This window comes from Sphaeramia orbicularis, chromosome 11 (genome assembly GCF_902148855.1).
Source record: "Sphaeramia orbicularis chromosome 11, fSphaOr1.1, whole genome shotgun sequence".
In the NCBI taxonomy this organism is placed as follows: Eukaryota; Metazoa; Chordata; class Actinopteri; order Kurtiformes; family Apogonidae; genus Sphaeramia; species Sphaeramia orbicularis.
Window position 1 is genome coordinate 31786085 of NC_043967.1, and position 23662 is coordinate 31809746.

General features: G+C 38.4%; 1 protein-coding gene across 1 annotated transcript in view; it reads right to left on the reverse strand.

Annotated features, from left to right (window-relative positions):
- arid1ab (AT-rich interactive domain 1Ab) overlaps window positions 1–23173 on the reverse strand; it is a 71419-nt gene extending 48246 nt beyond the window's left edge. Inside the window, 2 exon segments of the mRNA XM_030146745.1 lie at window positions 4791–4844; window positions 21885–23173. Of these exon segments, the coding sequence (XP_030002605.1) occupies window positions 4791–4844; window positions 21885–22781 (951 nt within the window). The 5' untranslated portion in view covers window positions 22782–23173.
- Between the last annotated feature and the right edge of the window lie 489 nt (window positions 23174–23662).

The window sequence follows — 23662 nt, forward strand, 5'->3', positions numbered from 1 at the left end:
TGAGGGCTAATATTCGACTTCATCAAAAAAATAATGGCTTAAAGGATAAAAACAGCTCCCGTGTAGTAGAGCTGAGTGATGTGGCCAAAAACTTTAATGTTCAGATGATTTAGTTTTCCATCTATAGGAACTGAAGACAAAACATGACTTAAAAATACTCTTTACTATAACTGCATGCCATATACATACAACTGCAGAAACACATTCACAATTAATGTATTACAAAAAATAAACAGATTATATTTTTTGAATTTTTGTTGAGAAATTAAAAATCTACTTTTTTAGACATTTTTCACCATTTCCAGACAGCAAACCTACAATTCACTTAATTAAATTAATGTGGCACAGTCCTATTGCATATATTTTTTGCAATTTGTTTAATATTCAGCTCTTGATGTATTTTTTTGAATTAGGTATGTATTACTTTGACTTCTAATAAAGTAAATGATTATTTATATTGAAACTTTTATGCTGCTCCAAACACCTGCATTAAAAAAAAACATTGGTTAACATCTAGTCTAATAAGTGCAAACACCATATGTCTTTGCCCATTTCTGACTAAAATTCTTAACATGGTGTTATGTGATGAACAGAGCCTTATGAAACCTTGATGATGTTCAACCTATTTGTGACCTCTTCTTTTAAAGCCTTTACCTCCTCTTGCATTCACCTTAACACAGATACTGGCTGTAAACAGTCCACTGCTCAGCCCTCATTGATCTGTTTACCAGCATTTCCCTTGTGTTGCTTAAGTTGTTCATATCTGACACACTGTTACACATCCCCCAAAAATCCCACAGAGGTTTAGCTGAGATCTTTATACTGGATGTGTGTGTGCGCTTTAAGCACACAAAACACCCTGTGCTGTATCTGATGTTTGGAGGTCAGGGTCTACTTCTGAAGCTTCTGTTCCTATTTCTCTCAGTTATAGGATGAGTGTCCTCTTTCTAGAAAGACGTCAAGGCTGGAGTGTTGCTGCTGTTCAGTAAAGACCTTGAGCATCTCAATGCGATTCTATCCTTTTTATTACCAGGACTGAGTTTAATCAACCAATAAAACTAGGATTAAAAAGAAGCACAACATTCAAATTTCCAGGTATAAAGCACTCAAAACATTGCCAAGAGGGATGTTGTGGAGCAAAATATTTTAGAATATTTTCTGCTACAATTAAAGGGTAAATGTATTTAAGCAGGTAAATACTTTACATTACCTATAAAGGTATATTTAATTTCCTGTTGGTTCAATCTTTAATGAAATGGGAGGCAGAAGTGTGTAGGATGGAAAGTGATTTGTTTCTGGTGTATCTCAGGAAAATGTCAGTGGCACTGAGTTCAAGATAGACACAGTGGAAAGACGATAAGGCATGCAACCCGCTGAGTGGGTTCTTGTGCTGACACACAAATGACAACAAGCACACACTGGTAAAATTTAGGGTTGGATCCAAAACCTGCAAGCTAAGAGAAAATAAAAACTGACAGTGGATGTCATGTTCTCAGCGTTTCCTTAGTAATGGTAATACAGCTTTGGTCGATATTGTTTTTAAAATCTTTTAATTATTATATAATCACTGCTTATGTGGCATCTAGACTACACTGAGTTCAGATACAGCTGAAATTAAAGTCCAGTGGTTTTAGATGATAGCCATTCCTGAGCTGTAGTGGTAGGACTGAACACAGACTAATGTATACTGTATGAAAATGTATAACAGCAAAACAGTGTATCAAGTATCTTTTTAGGAGAATATTTATACTGAAAGTGAACTAGCTGAGCAATATAATATTTTCCCCCTCAAAAGGAAAAACATTAACAAGGTAAAATACGTAACATTTGTCCTTGTGTGCTTACACAAAGTTGTGTAACTATTTCTAAGCTAGTGGTAGACTGTTATAGAGGAGCAGAAGAGAGGTACATCAACATCATCAACATCTTAACATCACCCTTCAAATTATTACAGAACATTCCACCAATAGCCTCTACAAAGACATCAGTGCGCACACTTTTACATGGATACAGGCAACCGTGATGGTCAAGGAAGGTGTTCATTTTAAAGGAAAATAAATTGTTGATTAATAAGAACGCAACTTTTCTAAAGCCAAAGATGGGATCCTCACGACCCAAAGATATTCTTTTTCTTGCCGTTGCATGCCGAAAAGCAGGCAAGAACCAGAAAATATTTGAAATCAGGTAGTTAGAATAAAAAAGGTTTTTTCCCCTAAAAGCAGGCTGAAATAGTTTCATCTATTATAAAATTCATCCATTCCTTTGTTTTTCACCAAATCAATTAATAAAAAAAAACTCTTACTTATCACAACCATCTTTAAAGAGGAGGGGAAAACATCACTTGAGTGTGACATTTCCTCAGTTCCATCCAAACTGACAAATGGAGGATGCAAATATCTAATCAAAGTACATTATAAAGACCATTTTAACCAGTTTTACCATGCATTTCTATATTGTAACTTACAGTAGTTTGTTTTTTGTTAGCTGCACACAGATTACAGATGTTGAATTTTTATTTTTTTGCAGGTCTGTCTATGTTTACATCCTTTTTTAGTCTTTTACAAAAGTTTATTGATGTGCTCATTCCATAAACAAATGAAGTAATGTATTGAAACAAAGAGCCCACCCCTGTTTTACTGTGTACATCATACTTTTTCTTTTGTGCATTTACTTAGGAAAAGGGAGGGAGATTCCCTGATGCATGAAGATCTTAAGTACGCAAAGGAAAAGGCTTTGTTTCAGCCCACACATCTGTGAAAAAGTGAGGTCAATGGTATGTATAAAAACCTTATTAGGGTTACAGAATATCTGGGTCATGCTTGGAAAATTTGACTAATTATAAACATAACTTTACTGTGGTGCTTCCTAAAGACTTTAGATTTTAATATCTAGTTAAACTGTGGTCATCTGATCTTAAACAACTCAGAAAGGAGTGTAGCACTGATCATGTTCATAAGCAATGATTGGACAAACTGGTCTTTAATATTAGATTTTTTGAGAAAAAGAAAACCATCTAGAATAAAGAGAGCTGATTCTTTTCGTTTGCAATAAAGAAAAAGAAAAAACATGGTACTAAAGCATCAACACTGCACTGTCTTTTTATTTTTTTGCTCAGTCATCTAATCAATTTCTGGAGCAGACTCCTCCCCTGCCTTTTTTTTCTCTCTCTTCCATAAAAAAATAAATAAATAAGCACAATTAGCACATGGCTAATCTGCATAGAGGAAAGCCAGAGCACTCTTGGCAGAAGAGGTTGCACTGAGTATATTGTGTCATGACTGGGCTGGTGGCAGATATTGCAACTATTCAAAACCGCGTGTGTTTGTGTGACGTGGAGACGGGTGCAGGGATTTGTAGGAGTGTGGGGGAGGGGGGGTGGGGGTCTCTGGAGCAGCGCCTGAGAGCAGAGCTGGAGTATCCAGGGCCGAGCGGAGCAGATGGACCGGGGGTGGCGAAGTGGAGGGGAGGGGGAAGAGGGGGCAGACGATAAACAACTGCTGCTAATTTAATCCGCCACACGGCTGCATGGCCCCGGCTCGCCACACACACCATTGTTCTGCTTTAAAGCCCTCCGACACGCAACGCACACGCTGGCTGACTGAGGCCGCCCTCGAACGTACGGCCGCCGCAGCAGAGCCGGGAGGATCACATGACCGACAGGGACAGGATATCCTGGTCCTTACTGCAGATGACTATCTGAGGGCCTGGGATTGTTTCTAATCAATCAGTGCACTATGAACAGCTTGCTTCAAATTCAGGCTGTCATACACATTCACAGGAACAATGCAACGCCTTAAAAGCAGAAACAAAGGGTTAAGCAGACACAGCATGGCAGGAGAGCATCTTCCTCATTCACTTTCTCCAGTCACATGGGGTCAGAGAGGAGTCATGCTGGGAAAACCTCTAGACTAAAGAAAAGTAAACTAACCAGGGGCTTCTCTTAACTTTACGTGCAGGGACTTACAGGTATATTTTTTTCCTAAAAAAAACCCTTAAACTAATCATTTTCAATCACTTAAAAAATAAATCCAAGATTGTGTGAGAATAAAGGTATCCAGGGAGACAAAATCATTAATTGAGGATCCATCAATATGTATCAAATGATACTGCTTTTGTCGACTGCCTTCAGTATCTAGTGATTCACTAAAATTCAAGGGTTGAAAGACTTGAAGAGTTCAGTTGGGGTTTTTTTGTTTATTTTTAATGATTTCACAAAAGGGGGAGATTAACTAAAACAAAAAGCATCTTAACATTGGTATTTGTCCAGAAATTCACAACAGCCACATACTTCAATTTTACTTAGTTGACAACAAAAATGATGCTAAGTTTCTATGACTTCTGACTTAAGCTTTATTATTTTTTGGTTTTTTGTCACATTTTCAACATTATATACATTGACAGATATTTGTTTAAGTTGAGATTTATTTTACAGATCAGTTTTGTCTTTAATGACTTGACCTCCTTAATTATTGTACGTTTTATGTTCTACTCTGTTGTCCTAAAATTAATATGGACATTGAGTTCAAGTGAGCTGGAAGATGCTGCCCCTGATGGTTTGCATTTCCTTGAAAGTTGACTGATGGTGGGTTTTTAAAGGCTGATACGATTTTAGACTGCAGCACATAAAAGCAAATAGCTGATTATTTGACTGGTATTACCCTATTGACATTATTGGAAATAACTGGTATAACTAAGGAAGAACAATAAACACTGAAATAATCTGGATCAATTCACATCAAACTACAAGTAATCGTATTAATGTTTAGTTAAAGATTTGATAGATTATTTACCTTTACATTCACCAACTCCACTTGAGACCCATTGGATACTGTCAGAGCCACATTCTGCCAAAAGCAAGTTTGTAATTAATCTCTGACCAGCTTACTTCTAAATGTGATACAGGGGAAAAAAGACATCTATCATTGTTTTTATTATTACATTACCTCTTAAATGGGGCGAAATTGGTTAAAACATCATCATTATTGTGTATTTGAACCTTTATGTTGGGAAAAATAGCAGCTGCTTGAGCTGAATTTTGCAATACTTGTTATTCAAACATGCTCCTCAACACATTTTACGGTCTGCACATATCTATTTGTACTCAAAAAAATTGAGTGAAACATTCTCACTGGTGTGTTCTGTGTTTGTTTTCTTTCTGGAAGGAAGGAGTTGCATGCTGTGTGAGTATTTCCCCTTTTCATAAATAATGACCGCACCAAACCACACAGAACACAACAGGGTCAACAGAGAAGCAGCCTTACTACAAACAAAAAAAACTACCTAAACTACTTGGTAAAAATAGGTCTGAAGAAAAGCTTAAGTGTAACCAAACAAAAACAACCCAAAAGGCTATGTTTCCAATTAAGCAATTAGTCTACCTTCCCCTGGTGCTGACCGCTGCATGACTCTGGATGAAAGCCGAGGAGGAGCTTGGTTGGGCGGGGAGTTGGGTAGAAGTGTGTGTGTGTGTGTGTGTGTGTGTGTGTGTGTGTGTGGAGGGGAGGGGAGGGGAGGGGAGGGGGGGGCAACAAGCGCCTGCTGCTGCTCTCATCCACACCGAACACCGCCACCCTACTCACCCAGATGTTCACCCAGCTGTTCTCAGGAATTCAAAAGATGTTCAGGGAGGAGAGCAAGAAAGGGGGCTCGCACTCGCATGACAAATCTACTTTTACATCTGAGAGAGGAGGGAAGAAACGCAGCCTTTCACCACAGAGAGCTGAGGTTAATAAGGACACTACGAGCTACTCAAACACACCACCATGCACCTGTATGAAGTTAAAGAGGAAAGATCCAAAACAGCAGCTGGAGCTTCGCCTGCCTTTTTAAACAAACTCTAAGGACAATTAAACTGAGTCTGAATGAGGATACTATTTCATCTAATAGCAGCCTGCTTCAGAAAAAGCTGGACCTCTATTTATTGTTAATGCACCGTTTCAGAGGTCAAAAAGAACACTACACTTACATTCACACTTCTTATTCTTGAAAGTGTGTTCACGGCAGCAGGACCTTTTGAGTCCTTGGAAAAACAACAAATTAGAGAAACCAAGCAATTACATCAAACTATTGTACAGAGATGTGCAAAGGAGGTATAATATAATTTTAAGACCTGCATAGCTTTTAAAGAAGCCCCTAATGCAGAACTTGTTATAACCTAACAATGAATTGTGAAACAAAGGTAAAAACAGTCCACTTTTACCTGAATTCAAGTGTAACAAAGTCTCCTAGATTGAACTCAGGTAACTGTGGCTGTGATTTACAAATAATAGTGGGTGTTGAACAGAAGAAAATATAGCCATGAGTTTGGAAATTTGGCTTTAGTTTGCCATCTTGAGTTTCTGGAGCCAGACATGACCGTATTTGGACAAAACAGGAAGGCTAGGGAAAAGCAAGAAGTCATGGGTGAAACTCACCAACTGAAAGCTTTTATAACAGACGTCAACTCACTTGGGATTGTTACATTAAACATAAGTAATTTCACCTACTAACTTAATATTAACACATGCAGTTTGATAGCAGTAATTGTAAAATACTGCATAAACATAATAAACTGCAGACTACGGGACACTTCATATTCATATTATCTCTTGTAGCTAAGATATGCTACAGGCCAAGTACTGTAAATACGTGCTGGTGCATTTCAGAGAACTTCCTATTATCTTGTTTAATTTATCAACCACAAGTACAGTAGATCCATCATGAAAAACTGTTTTATTCAAATAAACAGAAGCTCCAAAATGCTGTGTGAGCCTATATAGCATCATTGCATTCAATTACTAACAGAGGAATTTACAAAATGATAGTGGTTGACCACAAACACTACCAACTTAGTATTTAAAGATACTTCCACCCTAACGTCATTTTCAGGATGTGGGTGGTATTTTAAAACAATGGACAAACTGACCAACTATGTTCAAGGAATAAAAAAACCTCAGAGCAGTAGGGGTGTAATAAAATATTGCTTCCGTGATATATCTTGATATTTCATTTCCAAATACTGTATCGATATTAACAAGTACAGTATCGATATTTGTATTTATTTAAATACAGACATGGCGGAGCTTCATTTTTGATTTTTTGGTTTTATTTTTTATTTTTTGTGAATCCTACAAACTCTTATTTCTATATTCACATGGGTATTTTGCTGTTGTTTGTACTAAAATGATACTATTGTAATACTGCATGTCATACATGTTTTTTTGAGAATTTCACGCATCCTAAAAGCGATTTTTACATCTGAAAGAGGCAGATGTTAGTTCCTTTGTTGGGATTGTAGAAAAATAATGTTCTGATGTTGGATGATTCAGGGACTGTCCACTATGTATTCTTTACACAACTAACAGAATATGAACATTTGAGCAGGATCTTACACTGTAATGTCTGTAAAACCTTTTTTTTTTGTGTGTGTGTTTGTACTGGTAAAGTCAGATGTTAAAACTTTATTTATCCAAATCCTGTACTTTAAGATTTTACAGAGGAAGGTTTTGGGATATAGCATTAGATCCTGTTCTGATCAAATAAAAAATTGTTTAGTATTTGAAAATACTTCTGGTGTAATTCAATTTTTCTAGGACATAATCTTTAAAAAAAAAAAAATGAAACAAAACAATAAAATCGCCTTGTTAATAGTATTGTGATATATCATATTGTCATCCTAGTACTGTGATTTGTATCGTATCACCAGATTCTTGCTAATACACACCCCTACAGAGCAGTGGAGTACTTTAGAAAATGTATTAATACTGTCCAGTTTTTGTGATTGTAAAGCACTGGCTGCTGCTGCTGCTGCCTGGCCTGTCGCTGTGATGTTAACGTAAGAAGTACAACAGAGTGAACATTGGCCCTGACTGCCGCCTGTCAACCTGTCAGGACAAACTTATATTTGCAGGTGACAGCCGCTGATTCCCACGAGTGAGACGAGGAGGAGGACGCTGTGGACCAGGAGCTCAGACCGGCTGAGAGCAGGACTGTGGGTGCACTGCATGATGTGGTGTAAACGGACATGACAAACCACATGTTTGTCATTTAACAAGTCAGCTCCACCAGCCCGGACACAAAGTCATGTCCACTGCACCAACACACAAACACCGAACATTCTGCGGTCAAAGTGAATCACCAAAAATACAGACTTTTTAGGAGTGAGAAGAAAAAGATAACATGACAAAAATGAATGCTGGTTACAGACCCACACACGTATTTAGTTTGGCACTGGTGACAGGTAGAGCTGGAATTTTAGAGCTGATAGTCTGTGAGTAAAAAGATTCTGGATACGAAATGGAAGTGCTTTATGCAGCTTTATCCAAATGTAATCAATTAAGTTATCAATTCTACAGGAGAAGCAAAACATTACACAAACTCTTCAGGTGAAAATGGACTGCACACAAACTTAGCCTCAACTGTCTACCAATATTAATCACACAGCCTATAATGCAACACTTTGTATAGAATACAGTAATACAATACACTTGATGTTTTACTCAGGCCATTTACAAGTAGGACAAATTCCACAGCACTCTCAAGAGCAGCCACAATATACAATACCTAGATTGTTCATATCTTATTTGGACAAATTCCATGTGGATAGACAATTTGTAGACAGCAACAGAAACAAACATAAGGAAAGAATGCAACATGAGAAAAATTTAAATGCGATGTACAGTCCAGTTATTTATAAATAAACTGCTAAACACAGAATTAGTGTATTGTGATAAATACCATTATTGTGATACAAGATTAAATACCATGGTACTGGTTTTGGGCAATACTGCACAGCCCTAAGATTTCAAAATATACCAAAAAATCTGCAGACTCTGTTGTATTCATACCGTTATGTTCTCCATTAAGAGTCTGAGATTCAGTGTTTATACACTCCTATCTGTGGACTCGGATGTGACCCAAAGCTTAATACATACAGCCCTTCCTCAACGCATGAAACATGACTTCAAAAATGTCACTATAGTGCATTTAAGCCAATCACAAACTTTCCAATGAAATGATCTTGTAAAACACGCTCATGTCACACCCAGGCCTACAAGGGAGTGTGCACAACGATCACACCAGGTTCTAAAAACATACAAGTTGCATCCTGTCTCAATATCAATTTTAGCTAATTCTGGACAGGTGCATTTGGGAAAATAATGTCAAAAGTCATCCAAATAAGACACAATGAAAGGCAATTAACAAAAGTAGGGCATTTTCTGGCACTGAACACAAAACAAACCAAAACTAATTAAAGCAGATGTGATAGAAGGAATGATTTAAATACAGTCTCTCTTGTTGAAGAAGCACCAGTTAAATCTCAATTTGTGGAAAACGAGGTGGAAACAGTCATGACATATATTTGTTTGATCCAGCTGTTTTTATACAGGTGAATGGAGATGATTATCACAATTATGCAAAATGCCTGTGGTGAGTTCAGGTAATTGTGCCAAAACCACAGAGCTTAGTAGATCATAGCAAAGTGTGTTTTTGGAAAAGCAGTTTGCATAGTGGTGTAAGCTTATTCAATCCACAGTGTGACTACTGCATCAAATCACCTGTGCACTGGACCAGGTCCTGCTCAGAGCAGTAAAACCCTCCCTGCTCCTCTGTCTGCTCACAGATGAGCCACTTGACATATCCTCAGCTGCCGACTCCTCCATCAACATTTGGAGGCGAGACAACCATCGGTTACACCACGTTTGCCGAGGCTCAGCTCGACTTGCATTAAAGAAAAGAGGAGGAGGAGGAGAAGAAGAAGAAGGATGCTTGTTCTGGCTGACCATTGGCACCCTGGACGACCTGTTATGATAAGTGTGTCACTCACTGCCACGCCAAAAATATCCTGTTGGCTGGTGAATGAGGAGAAGCCACTTAAGGACCTGGCTGCTGGGTCACTGGCTGCTGCCTCATGGTTACACTCACACAGTCACGCTGACGTCACAAACACACACACACATGCACACACACACACACACACACACACACACAGAGTCAGTCAGTCAGGAAAAAAACATGCTGGGTCATAATCTGATTCACAGAATAGTAATTCAAAAGAACGAGTAGTAGCCGGCTGTTCTGACCTTGCATAAAAACAAATGAGGGAGCAGACTGGTGAGATTGTTGAGTGATGAACAGCTACAAACATCCATGCAAATTATTGAATCAAGAAGAAAACTCAGATAAACAGTTAGTACTTTAGCTAGATGTGACTAATAAAACAATAATTATCAGAATATATTCTTCTGTTTCTATGATTCACATACTTTGAGATTTCTGAAATATTTTGACCACAAAGAATAGTTTTAAAACAAAAATCAGCATCACATAAGTATTTTTCATCATTTTGTCTATTTTATGACCAACGTAAATCCTCAATAACAGTCTGATTTCTTCACCTGTCTCTCAAGACCAGAAAGAACCTTTAAACTTTAAGGAAATAATGACAGTCATAATCACTGATAAAGAGTGATGAATATTTGTGTTGTGATAATACCTCTACTTCATCTACAGTCAGAATCTTCAAGTTTCAGAGCTGTCCAGAATAAGCATGAACCTGTAAACAGGTACAAGTCAAATCTATCTCTGATACATAAATTACCATCATGTGTCAACACAGCAGAAAGAATAACAGAAAACAGGTTTTCTGCTGTTGTGTTTGTCTGCAAAACTTTGTCATTGCCGACCACTGGCAACTCTTTTTTTTTTTTATCCATGAGCCAATGGACTCAGAACAACAGTGGCACCACATCAAACAGGCAGATAACTGGCCCATGGTACACTTTCTGCTGTACATGAACTGGCTGTCTCCAAACTTGTGTAAACACTGGCCTATTTCTATGGGAGCTGTCCATTAATTATTTAGGTCAATTAAAAATAAGCCTGGGCACATATGCATTTTCTGTCTTTTGTTACTAAAAGCTAAGGGGTTCATTATAGAATCCAGTCAAGCTTTGTCCAACCAAATATTCACAACATATTAAAGTGGCTATATGGATATCATAGGATTTAGCTCGATAACAGACCGATGTGAACTTTGCCGTTGTTTCTCATGCTCTGTGAAGACAAAACCTACAATCAAGACTGAGGTTACAACAAATCCCCATTTTCATTTTAAGTACTGCTGATAAGATAAGCAGGGTATATGTGGTCCTATAAGTTCATCTGCATTTTGTTAAAAGGTGCAAATTCAAGTGTCAAGTAAAAGACAGTATTAGGTTCAGTGACAGGTCTTAAGATGTATAAACATCCGGACTTTCTTGAAGAAGAGACTGATCTGTAGGTTCATAGATAAAAGCAGCATTGTGTTGTACAATTGAAATGCACTGGGAGTTTCCGTAATTCTTGAGTAAAACCATCAGCAGATTGTGTCACATCTGCTCCAGCAGTCAGAATTTCCCAGACTAAACTTTGATCAACTTCAGCAGATCACAAACTTCAGTGTTAAAAGAAGTAGTTATTAATCAATATTATATATGCTGCTATGCATGTATGTATTATTTCAAAGAAAGTCGATTATTTTTATTCTTAAATCAAAAATAGGGTAGAGCAGAATCATGGCAAGAATCTGGCAGTAGATGCCTCATTATACAGAGGATATGACTCAGTATATTGCTGTGTAATGTGATACTGTAAAACAAGGCTCTGAACTGTAGTGTTTTGTAATTAAAAGTTTATTAAATCTTTCTACGAAATACACACAACGGTATAGATAAAATGTGGATAAAATACAGCTATATTTTTTATTCACTGAACAAAAGAATCAACATTTTTCTATGTATACTATTGAAAAATAAATGTTTTTGAGCATCAATATAATATCAAAAACATGTAGTAAGTGTGAGATTTAGTTGCATCCCTATTTTAATCAGATTTGGAATAAGCGGGAAATGTGGATTGCAGAAATGTTACATAATTTCAGACAGCACAAAATATTTGCAGGGCTCAGACTAGATACAAATACACAGAATAAAACAGAACAGACTCATTTTGCTAAATAGCTTAAAATAATTACCTCATTAATCTATAAAGAAAGAAATCATTATCTGCAGCCTTAAATTAGTGCTGAACTTCATGATGGTTTTTAGTTCTCCTTCACTTTAAAAGTCATATAAAATCCAAAAGATTAAACAAGCAAATGTAATTTTACTCCTCTTTTACCATTATAAATTTCTGTAAGTCGAATATTGCTCCATTATTGATTTTTTAATATTATTGTTAGCTACTCACATTTAGTGCATAACTTCAGTTTTGTTGACCAAATCTTGCACACCATATTTGACACAGAAAACAGACTGTACACACTTGACAACCACAGATGTCATGACCAAAGACACCAAGAGAGAATTCTGACGGTTAGTTGTGTGCTTAAGTTCCCTTTTCGTCTTTATATGTGAGCTATTACAGGGAGCAAAGGTGAGTGCGGCATAAGAGCTGAGAGGAAGCATCATTCTCCACCTTCTACTATCAACAACTGCACCCATTTAAAGGTTAACCACTTTATTTCATAAAACACACACACGCCATACGTCATGTAAATGAAGTCTGCGCTCTTATACAGGCCCACACAGGGATATTACTATGCTAATGTGGAGCATTGTAGAAGCTAAATGTCAAAAGAAATGAATTACCTTTGCATTGCGGCGTGGCCCGATGCAACAGCCTAAGTCTGACATTTGTGCGTGGAGGAACACAGTGGGTTTTCAAAGTGTTTCACAACCATTCACATTAACTTTCAGCAACTTTCTGGCCAGATACGTCATGCAAAACCATGTGCAAGTGTATAATTCTGTACGGACAATTCGTAAGAAAAATTAAAAGGTTGTGATATTTGCAGTTCCGATTAAAAACTTAAAGGTAGTATAAGAGGATGAAAATGATAAGACTGAACTAGAGGATCATGTGAGCTGACTAGTCTGTCTAAAACAAGCTCTGAAGAAGTTAATTTTCACATTATAGATTCAGGGAGTTTGATTTTAGAAATAAAAAGCAGTTAAGGTCTACCTGGCTGTTTTCTTTGGTGAAAAAGTAGCTAAATAACCAGTAGACAAGTAAGAATGTGATACCCTCAGATGCAGCAAGTCTTTGGAAAATGAACCTAAATTTACAGTAATTGTGATGCTAATGAAGATTCCTACCTTTAGGTGAATATGGACAGTCTGTTACAACAATTATATATAGTAGAAATCTAAATTGCCCATAGGTGTGAATGTGAGTAATTGGTTGTTTGTCTGTATATGTCAGCCCTGGGATGAACTGGCAACATGTCCAAGGTGGACCCCGCCTTCGCCCATAAGTAGCTGGAATAGGCTCCAGTGACCCCTGTGAACCTAGTGAGGACAAAGCAGGTTCAGAAAATGAATGAATGAATGAATATATGGTAGTCGTGACTATTATGTAAAAAACGGGACTTCTTTCTTATTTGCCTATGCTTATTTCTGATCATATATATATATCCTTGCACTTCACTGATCTCAAGCTAAAATATAATAGAAGTGCATTTGCAAAGAAAATAAAACTGTAATTATTTTTATACTGAAGACTCTGAGTGAAGTCATATTTGGAAATTCATACTCCGCAACTGAAGGCACCATCAACCAAATCAGTTTGTCCAACATCATCTTCTCTGCAGAAACAATTCCAACAGCTGACATTTGTTTTCGGCTTCTTTTTCCTGTGTATTTCTGCTGTTCCTCATTCAAGCATTTTAATTGTGGCTGACAACCGGCAGAAACTCGGCTTGCTTTGGTTATTTGCTAAACTGATCAAGTACCCACAAAATCAGAGCAAATTGTGTTTCATTACTTCTCATGTTGATTACATGTAAAATGAGAACCGTGTGAGTTTTCCTTTTGTATCAAACTACAAAAAAACGTTCTGAAATGACATGTTTGGGTTAATTTGTCTTGCGTGACATTGTACTTCCTGAAACTAGACACACAAAAACACCTCAACAGACAGCGTTTAATATCTGGACATAAGCTTTTATCAAGTGAAGGCTCATAAAATTGGAATTATCTGTTGATGTCCTCTAAAGACTGTAATAAAATAACCCAAAATTATACAAAAAAAATACACATCTTCTGCAGCCATTATATAACCTAAAGCCTTCATAAAATGTGGCAAACCCTTGAGTATGACCAAAATGTTCAAAATTGTCTTATCTAAATCATCACGAAGAGGAACTAATAGTATAGAATCTTTGAGTTGACCAGGTAAATCGGATATGACTAACATAAACTGGAGTTGGTAGCAGCTAAAGAAAACTAAGAGGTCTTGAGGATGATTCTAGTGAGTAAAAAAAAAAGCTAGATGTGGAAAAAGCCTGAGCTGGAAAACACAACAGTGTCTGTGTCTGTCAGTGGGATGAAAAGGGCTGATGTTACTAAAGAAAGACGGATGGCTGGTGACACGTGGAGTAAGAGCAGGTCAGAGAGGCTCCTGAGGCAGCGAGGACACACACACATACACACTCAACGACCACCAAGTAACCACCGCACTTTATACACAAATACACACAGCTGTCAGGGGCAGACGAAGATCATTCACAAAACACCCCCCCCCCCCTCCTCTTGTCTCCCTCCCCTGGGTATCACTGACACCGTTTCTCCCTCATACGCTCACACACACACACACACACACACACACCCACAGAGCTGGGAGGCAGCGTGCTGTCCATGTGGCCTGTGGAGAATCATTACTCAGCAGTGTACACTAAAGAGCCCACAGTGAACTTCCTTCTTTTAATGCTTGCTCTTCCTCTTCTTCTGCGCAGCACCAACAACCAACCCCCACAAACCGAGGCCAAACAGGAGCTGGAAGCTGTTCGGTATGTTTTCTTGGAAATGTGTGTGTTTAGTGTATGGGAACAACTCGGATAGTGTTAGGCCAGCTGTCCAAGAACAGAGATACTCTCTAGTGATTGTGTGAACTTTTACAGTACTGACCAGATACACAACTCCCATTCATCCTCAACTCGCAAATAAATATAATGCAATATGGTTGTGTGATGTGAAACCATATCATATCCAGACATATGACAATTTAAAACATTCTTTTGCAATTCATAACAGCTAAAACTATGAAATGGTGCACATACTGAAACCACATGTCCAACAGCAAGATACCGTCAAAGTTCAGGAGAGGGCTGGTTTATTTTTCACATGTTCAAAGATGAAAACGTAACAATCAAGATGTTGGATGTGAACTAAAAAGCAAGAAAGAGCTAACAAATGCTGAAATCTATCCACGTTATTACAGATATATACCTTCTCAGAATTCTGAAGGTTATTTGCTCACCATGAATTTATAAAAACTAAGATGTAATATGTTGTTTCCTTTAATATAAAGATGTCTGAGACCGTATGAGATCATAGCAACTAAGTCATCAGATATTCCAAAGGCAATAACACAGTTTTGTAATGATAGTTCTGAAATATCAGAAATAAGTAGAGAAATATGACAACAATATTCAGTTCAGAGCAACTGCACATGCAGTGCTTTACTTATTTCTCATATTTCAGAACTATTCATGAAATTTGCTATATTTCCTTTGTAATATCTGATATACATCTATCAGTGAAACATCTGATACTGCTGAAAACACATTCTGACATTCAACACAAGCCTCTCAAACAAAAACCAGCAGCTAAGGCAACTTTCTTATATGAATGGTATTATATTATTTCATTTTGCTTAAATGGGTTGCTAAAACTAGGATTGGTACAGAACTTCAATACTTTGTCAATGTCAGTGCAGCACATAGCCTACAAACGGCTTTTTAACATTTTTATTGATTATTAACACACCCTCCAGTATTGAATCTACAGTATCAGTATTAAATTATATTAAAAACTTCTGAATGATGCCCAGGCCTAGATAAAAAAAGAAAGAAATTCAACTGAAGCCAAACAGAGAAAACAACCTCATGTTCACTTTTGAAAAGGTAATGATGTCAGTGATTAATTGATTCTAACAATGTCTTTAATTTGACTCCATATTTATCAACAAATCAATTAATTGACTTTTAACCAACCTCCTCAACACATCGCCACTGTTCAAAATAAGAGCACACTGGTATGTGTTACTCCTTATTTACTCTTGAGTACATTTAGTGCCAGGAAAGATGCTTGCTTTGTTAAATATTCAATATATTCCATCATCTTTCCTTAGAGAATGTGTGACAAAATAAAACTGTCATCAAACTGTTGATTTGAAAGCTACTTCCCAATTTGCAGCGGGGCTTTCCTTGTGCAGCAGCAGCAGAAGTCTGTTAGTGTCTATTAGCGGCAGTCAATTTAATAAGTACCGCCCTTGGTTTGGTGTTTTTCATTATGTTTTCAACTGTGGGACTGTCTGAACGAAATATTTACTATGTGTCTTCGATTATGATTTAATTCAAACTCAATTTGGGAAGTCAGTGTTGCAGCTCAGGGGCATCCCTGATGGCTCAGTCTCTTGTGTTAGAAGAGTGGGTGGGGGGGAGGAACACCTGGCATTATAGCATCCAAAACAACACCACTACAATCCACTTCACCGTGTTTGTTTGTGTGCAAGGCATGATGGAAAACCCATAATATTAGCCCTCACCCACCACTCAATTAACACATTAATTCATCTGCAGCAGGTGGCCCAAGGCAGGTGAGGGCCTCCATAATAAAAACCATCCATTGAATCATTACCGGCGATTATCTTGGACAATTAAATGGCTGCTGTTAACGAACGCACAGTTTGAAGTATTTAATAAAGTCGGTTAAAATACAGCCAGCAGCTCTTGTTGTGGATATCTGCTCTACAGAGGGAAAGCGAACTTACAGGCTGAACTTTGGTCAGGGGGCTGCAACGCACACAGCTCAGCAGTCAAATATCAAACACACAACAAGTCATCTGCCTGAACACAATGTGCTTGTACAGTTGGCCTCGTGTGACTCGTCTGAGCCGTCACCTCTCTGTCCACTTAACCTAAATCTGGTGTCTATTACGTTAATGTGTTTACCACTGAAACCTAAAACAAACTCCAGAAAAGCTTCAAACTACTGCAACGTGGATTCTACAGAGTTCAGAGTCGGTTATGCTACTCTAACAGGCTGCTAACCTTGTGCAGAACTAGTTTCTTTTACTTTCAAGTGTCCTTTACAAAAATAAAATGTCCAATTAAAAGACACTCTTCCTCCACTCAAACAATATAACTAAGCTGACACTTCTTCAGTGAAGAACTGCTTCTTAACCTCATGAAAACACATTTAGCCTTCACTGAAAACCTACGCTGATGGAAATCTAGTGATGCAAAGTGCCATTTTCATCATAACTTACTCTGTTTGTTTTGTCCGTAAACATGAGACAAGTAACAAGACATTTCATTACACACTGTACTTACACACATTTAGATATTACAATGAAAACAACAGCACATTCCTTCTTGTTTTTCCACCTGCTCCATGGTCTAATTTGAGCCCTGGACTACAAAGTCTCAGTGTTAAGGTTGTCAAAATCAACAGCACAATGCTTCAAACTAAAGTAGATTCTCTGATTCAATAGAGGAAGCATTACTCCAACAGCCACAAAAAATAACAGCACTGTATACACAACTAACAGAACTGACATTAAAAAAAAAGTAACGAGGTCAAAATATTGCTATCAATGCAGTTAAGGCTGTGACAAAGCTTTCACTTCAGATGACAACACATATCACTAAACGGTGGATCTTGTGTATATTCAAAGAATCTATAATATTACCACATGAAAAGCCCAATTTTTTCAATCCTATGCTTGCTCACATTTGACGAACTCTAGCCAATTAATTTAGAACCCTTTAGGAAAATTGTAAGTAAGCATGTAACAACACAATATGTTCAAGATATGAAAAAGAGCTGCCAAAAAAAAAAAAAAAATACTGGCCTAATTTACACATTGGTTTATGAAATACCAAATATAACCATGAAACACTTTAGACTTTGAACTACAACATTGAAATAAGGCTAACAACATGGCTGGACAGTAAATGTAATTAATTTGACTGACAGAGTTTTGGCTTTTTAATCGATTAAAATTCGAGATGAGTTTCCTCTAGAGATGTTCCTTGCTAAACAAAACTTCAAAATGCAACCTGTTCATTCGTTGCAATATATTCAAAGTTAATGTTTCTCTAAGCACAGTCTACCAGTGATGCTTTTTTTATTTATTATAAAGTCTTTTTAATTTTTTACGAAACAGTGCATGATGAGTGCTGCTTTTTGTTGCTGGTGATCTTACTGCTCATATACACTATCTAGATCTGACAAAAGAAACTAGGCTACTTCTGAATCATGTCCTGTACACAGAGAAATAAAATCATTTACAACAATTAACTGTTTATAATGCTGAAAAATAATCTAAAAAATATCGGGACAATATTACTCATCCATATTGCCCAGCCCTTGCTCACAACATGAATATATAAAATATAACAAATAAACAAAGCACTGCCTATATTTGAGCTGTGAGCAACAATGCAAAGCATCATCCACATGATGAAAGATAGTGCCATGAAGAGTGTGAATTGAAACAATGAAATGAAATAAACCATAGGGCATAAAGATTCATAGTTATACATCATCATATTGCACAGGCCAGTTATTAATTATGTAATGTTGATATAAGCCCACTTCAAAACTAAAGCAAACATTATTGTTTAATGCTGAAATAAACATTGCAATAAAGAAATATAGTCAAGCGCATGCTGTAAACATTTACTGTGATGCTTGCATTCACCCTGTTTGCTGACACTTTATGCTGGCCTCAGGTATCGACACAAAGGAAGTGACAAAATGAAACTGAAGAGGGAAATCCAAACTGATAAACAGCACAGAGCAGCACACTTTGCAGAGGAAGCAGCATGCCATCTCTTGTCATACTTGCTATGCTTCTGTACAACAAGATTTAGCGGACACAAAGGTTAAACCATAATACAAAACAAGCATGTCTGATTTACCTTGCTGTGATACAACAGGAGGTAGTCAAAATGAGTGACAAGCTTGCTGATTAATTTTAAACCAAAGCATCAAGTAAAGGTGACACCTCTTTGGATTAACAGTTTGCCCTAAATGAGTACACTTTTCCTGGAAATACTTTCTTGTGAATATTAACTAGTGCACATTCACTTAGCACAGCATACATCAGTAATGCATCATGCAAGAAGATGCCACCTGCACGATTTCCCTTAAAAAGCAAGAGCATTTTAAGTTAGACTAGCTGTGGAAGATGCAAAATAACATGTAAATAATGTTATCATTAAAGACACTGCAGTTCTTTGAGCTCAGTCAGTCAGGGTATAAGAAAAGAAATGAAAAGCACATTTGTTTCCTTAAAGGAATCACATGCTCTTGTAATAAAAACATGGTTGAGAGGATGCTGTATGTATTCACTGGTAAAAGATATCCTTCATGCACTACTGCGTGGATTTGCTATATAACTAATCAGGCAGTCTGTCTGAAAATTACTCTTTAAATGGAAATTAACCCAGAGAATCCACCTTCGCGCCTGTGAAATGTGACATAACAGGAGAGTAAAAACACTACAGCTGTTATCACTAAAGGCAGGGATGTAGGTAAGCACTGTTGACATGGTTACACTCAGCATGTGCAAGTAAATTAGACTATTGTAAACCTGCTGGAGAAAAAAAAGCAGTGACACTTGGCTGACACCTCGATTGCTTGTAAACACAAACTGACTGACTGCAGCCAATCCTGCTCACTCACATGGCCACGATGGCAAGGTGTTCAGGAGCACAACTCCTGATCTGGAAACAGTGGAAAACACAGTAGTACAACGGGGCTACATGACCACACCTACTCTATCTGCTGTACCAGAGTCAGCCGAGTAGTGCACACACAGTGTACCCCGACAGAGAGAAACTTACAAGTGCACATCAACGGCTAAACATAACAGTTAAGATGTGACTCAGCAAACCTAAGACTTAATGGAGTAATTAAAAACATAGAAATGTGTGAATAGTCATAATGCAAATTACTGCAGTGGGAGGAAATAAATATAAGAGAAATTCTTGTGTATGTGGTACAACTATGTGCAAATATCAGACTACTGCACACGTTTCCCTTTATATTAAATAAAATGTAGTCTCATGGTTCAGTTTTAAATTCTTATAATATTGAATGCATTTTCATATATGTTTGGAAACACAGGGAGAAAGTACATTCATTACCATAACATACTTAGAAATATGAAACCGCAAAAGTCATTTTAGAACATTATTTGATGGAAAACACTTCAGCATGCTGAAAGGTAGTACAGGGTATCATCCAAAATGAATGTGAGATAAATATTTTAATGTAGCATGCAGCAATGTAGCAAATTAATTCAAATTTTGTGCTAAAGCATTATACTTTACCACAGTAATGAAAAATACATGTAAGGACAAAGTTTTCTCTTCAAATATCTTTCATATACTGTTTGAAACAATTACATGTGCTAATTATCTATCAAATCATACAAATTTCTATGCATATTCATTGCTTTTTCTTGAATATTTACGAGCTAGATTATGGGGACAGCAAGACATACTCCTCCTGACACGTAACAATAATAACTTTGTGACTCAAAAATCAGTCTAAATCCACAACATATTATTTTGGTTATGAGACACAATGTGCTTTCTAATTAAAGGTAATTATTTGTGTTTGTCTCTAGATTAGGCTGGCTGCAATAGAATAATCCAAGGGCTTTTATGAGAATGATTTAAATCAGTGTAATCAATGGATTGGTTATTATGAAATTAACTGCATTTTATTTACCAACTTATGAGAAAATTAAGACATATTAATAAAACGAATGATAATCCATACAGTAGGGCTACAGAAAGACGTTTAGCAGTGCTTAAAATGATAATAAATAGAAAAAGAAGAGGGACTATGTTGTCTTCAAACGGTGGATGAACACATATCTGGGCAGAGGGGGCTGTTTTTCTGCAGCCTTCCATTAGATGCAATTATAAATGGCCGAGAGCAGAGGGATGGGGAGCCAATCAGATCTCGGCTCGCATGTCAACCTAAGACCAACTGTCTCCTGGCTCTGACAGCAGGATTTTACCTCCATAATTCAAATCCCAAAGCAAAGGCAATCTGCACTTTGCCAACTCCAACCCAGCGGGGCCGTGTGTTTACACGGCGGCACATGGATGGGCAGAGCACAACGAAGCGAAAGCGAAGCGGCGTCGAACCGAGCCACAATGAATGAAACCCTCCGTCGAAATGAATCAATTCGCGGTCACAATCACACTTTGATCCGAGTAAACACTTAGCCGTGTTAATTGTTGCCATTCACTGGACTGTGAGAGCCATCTACACTTCACTGTGCGGCGGCTTTTCCCACCGACAGCTTTTTCTTAATGATTATGCAAATGTTATTTAACGGCTATCGCTGTCATTTGCATCTTGTTTACTGCCTTGACAGCCCGCTGACACAACTTTGATAGCACTGGTGGGAACACAACACTTAAAAAGAAGCCTTTTCACCACGGGTTCCGTTAAGAAATAACAGCGGTTAACAGCACTTTCATCTACAATGAGGCTGAAGAAGCACTGCGAAGAAATATCACCTTATCTCCCTGTGCACACACATACTTTCTCCTGACAAACTCGTACTCTACTTAGTCAAACTCTTGCCCTGTACAAAGCAGTGACACACACAAACACCTACAACTCGGAAAGTTGTTTTTAACACAATATGCGGCTTCTTTCTCAGTCTAAACACTATTGCAGGGGGTGGTATTGGGAGAAAGAGAGAGGCAGCCATTTTAGAGCTCTTGCTACATAGACAATGGCTGGGTCCAATGCAACTCTGCATAGCTTTTTCTGAGCTGCTCAGTGACTTTAACTCAGTCAAAGTGTGTCAGTGTAGTAAGTGAAGTGTACCTGATTTCTGTTTGGAGGTTGTCCAGTGTTTCCCGGGCTCATGGGAGGCGGATGATGGGCCCTTTGTTGCCAACCCGGATGGACCCCACCATACTGACTGCTGCCCATATCTCCTGGTCCCTTGTTGGCCCCTTCCTGATTGTTATAGTCTCCTTGGGGAAAATTCGGATAGCTCCTCGAGCTGGGAGATGTCAGAAGCTGGTTTAAAGTTGGCGTAGATGTAGGTTGTTGGTTTCCCATGTTATACCTCTGATTATTATAAGAGGCAGCCATAGCTGTGGTTCCTCCTGCTGGCTGTTGCTTGCCTGGCTGCCCCCCAGCCGCCGGAGGCTGGTTATTACGCGGGGAATTCATGGCCGCGTACCCCTGGCCCTGATAAGTAGTCCTGTTCGGGAACGGGCTGTAGTTGTTATAATGGTTGGGGTAGCCGTGTTCGTGTGAATTAGGGGGATAAGGGTCCATCATGCCCGGCCCCGATGCAGCTGCCATGCCAGGGCTTTGTTGTCCGCCATGTTGATGAAAAGGGGCCCGGCTGTAGTGCTGGTTGTAACCGTAAGGAGGTGGAGGAAAGGGGCCCGGGTGGTGGTGTCCCATCCCGGGATGGTTATTCCCTTCGGGCCCGCCTGAATCATTCTGATTACTGCTATTATTATTTACCCTGGGCAAATTCCCGTTGCCGTTCTTCATGTCAGGATCCCCTCCTCCCCCAGCATTTCCAGCATCGGTCCCGTCCTGCAGCTCCTTCTGACCAGGAGATCCGCCGTCAGGTCCCGGTTCCTTATTTTCATGCTGTTTCTCTCCCGGTACCGACTCCTCCTGTGGGTCCCGATCCGGCTTTTTGAGTTCGGATGGCGGGCTAGTGTTGAGAGTGGCGACGCTGGCGACCTGAGCGGCCATGATATCCCTCTCTCTCTCCCCCACTCTTTCTCTGCCTCTCTCACTCAGCAAGGCGACTCACTCACAATAAAACTCCGAATAACCATTGAATATAAATACAATTATATTTATAACAACGTACCCGTTGTCCCGGTTCATTCCCCCCTTTGCCCTCCGTCCGGACCGGTATCCGGTAATCCACCGCGACTCCGTTTAAAGTTAAAACAGAGAGGGGAAAGTTTGTGAAAGAAAAAACATATAAATACAGAGCCGGGGAAATGAATTTCACCGACACTAGTGTATGAGTGTGTGTTGGAGGGGGCTTCTGTTACAGAACGAGAGCGCGAGCTAGATATCAACCAAACCAGCACGAGGCTCCGCGAGACACAGCCATTTTACCGACTTGTCGCGAGAAAATGAAGACCCGGAACGGAATCGGCACAGAGAACTGGATCCGGACTGCGCTGACTCTCTAATAACAACATTGTTTATACCTTAGTACAGCCATTATTGTAGGTCTAATGCGTTTTAAACTGAGCTCATACATAAAAATGTCGTCGTATAAGAAAAGCCTTTTCTGTTAGCATAAAGCACTCGTCCTACTCAGACTATAAGGAAGTGTTGCACATTGGTGAAAAGCCTATGCAAATGAAGAAATACTGCAGTGGGCCAATTTGTCTCATATAGTGAATGTGGTGTCTTTAAATTCGAACATATATATACTTACAGGTTCACAACAAAATATCTTAGTACTAGTAGTTCATTAGTGTCTTGTGTCTGTACAGCACTGCATCATACTAATACTATTTACTATGGTATGTTAAGAAACTATCCATAGAAGTAAACAAAATGGCATTGATTTATGTTAAAGGCTCCAACATGGCTTAATGTCTGACATATTT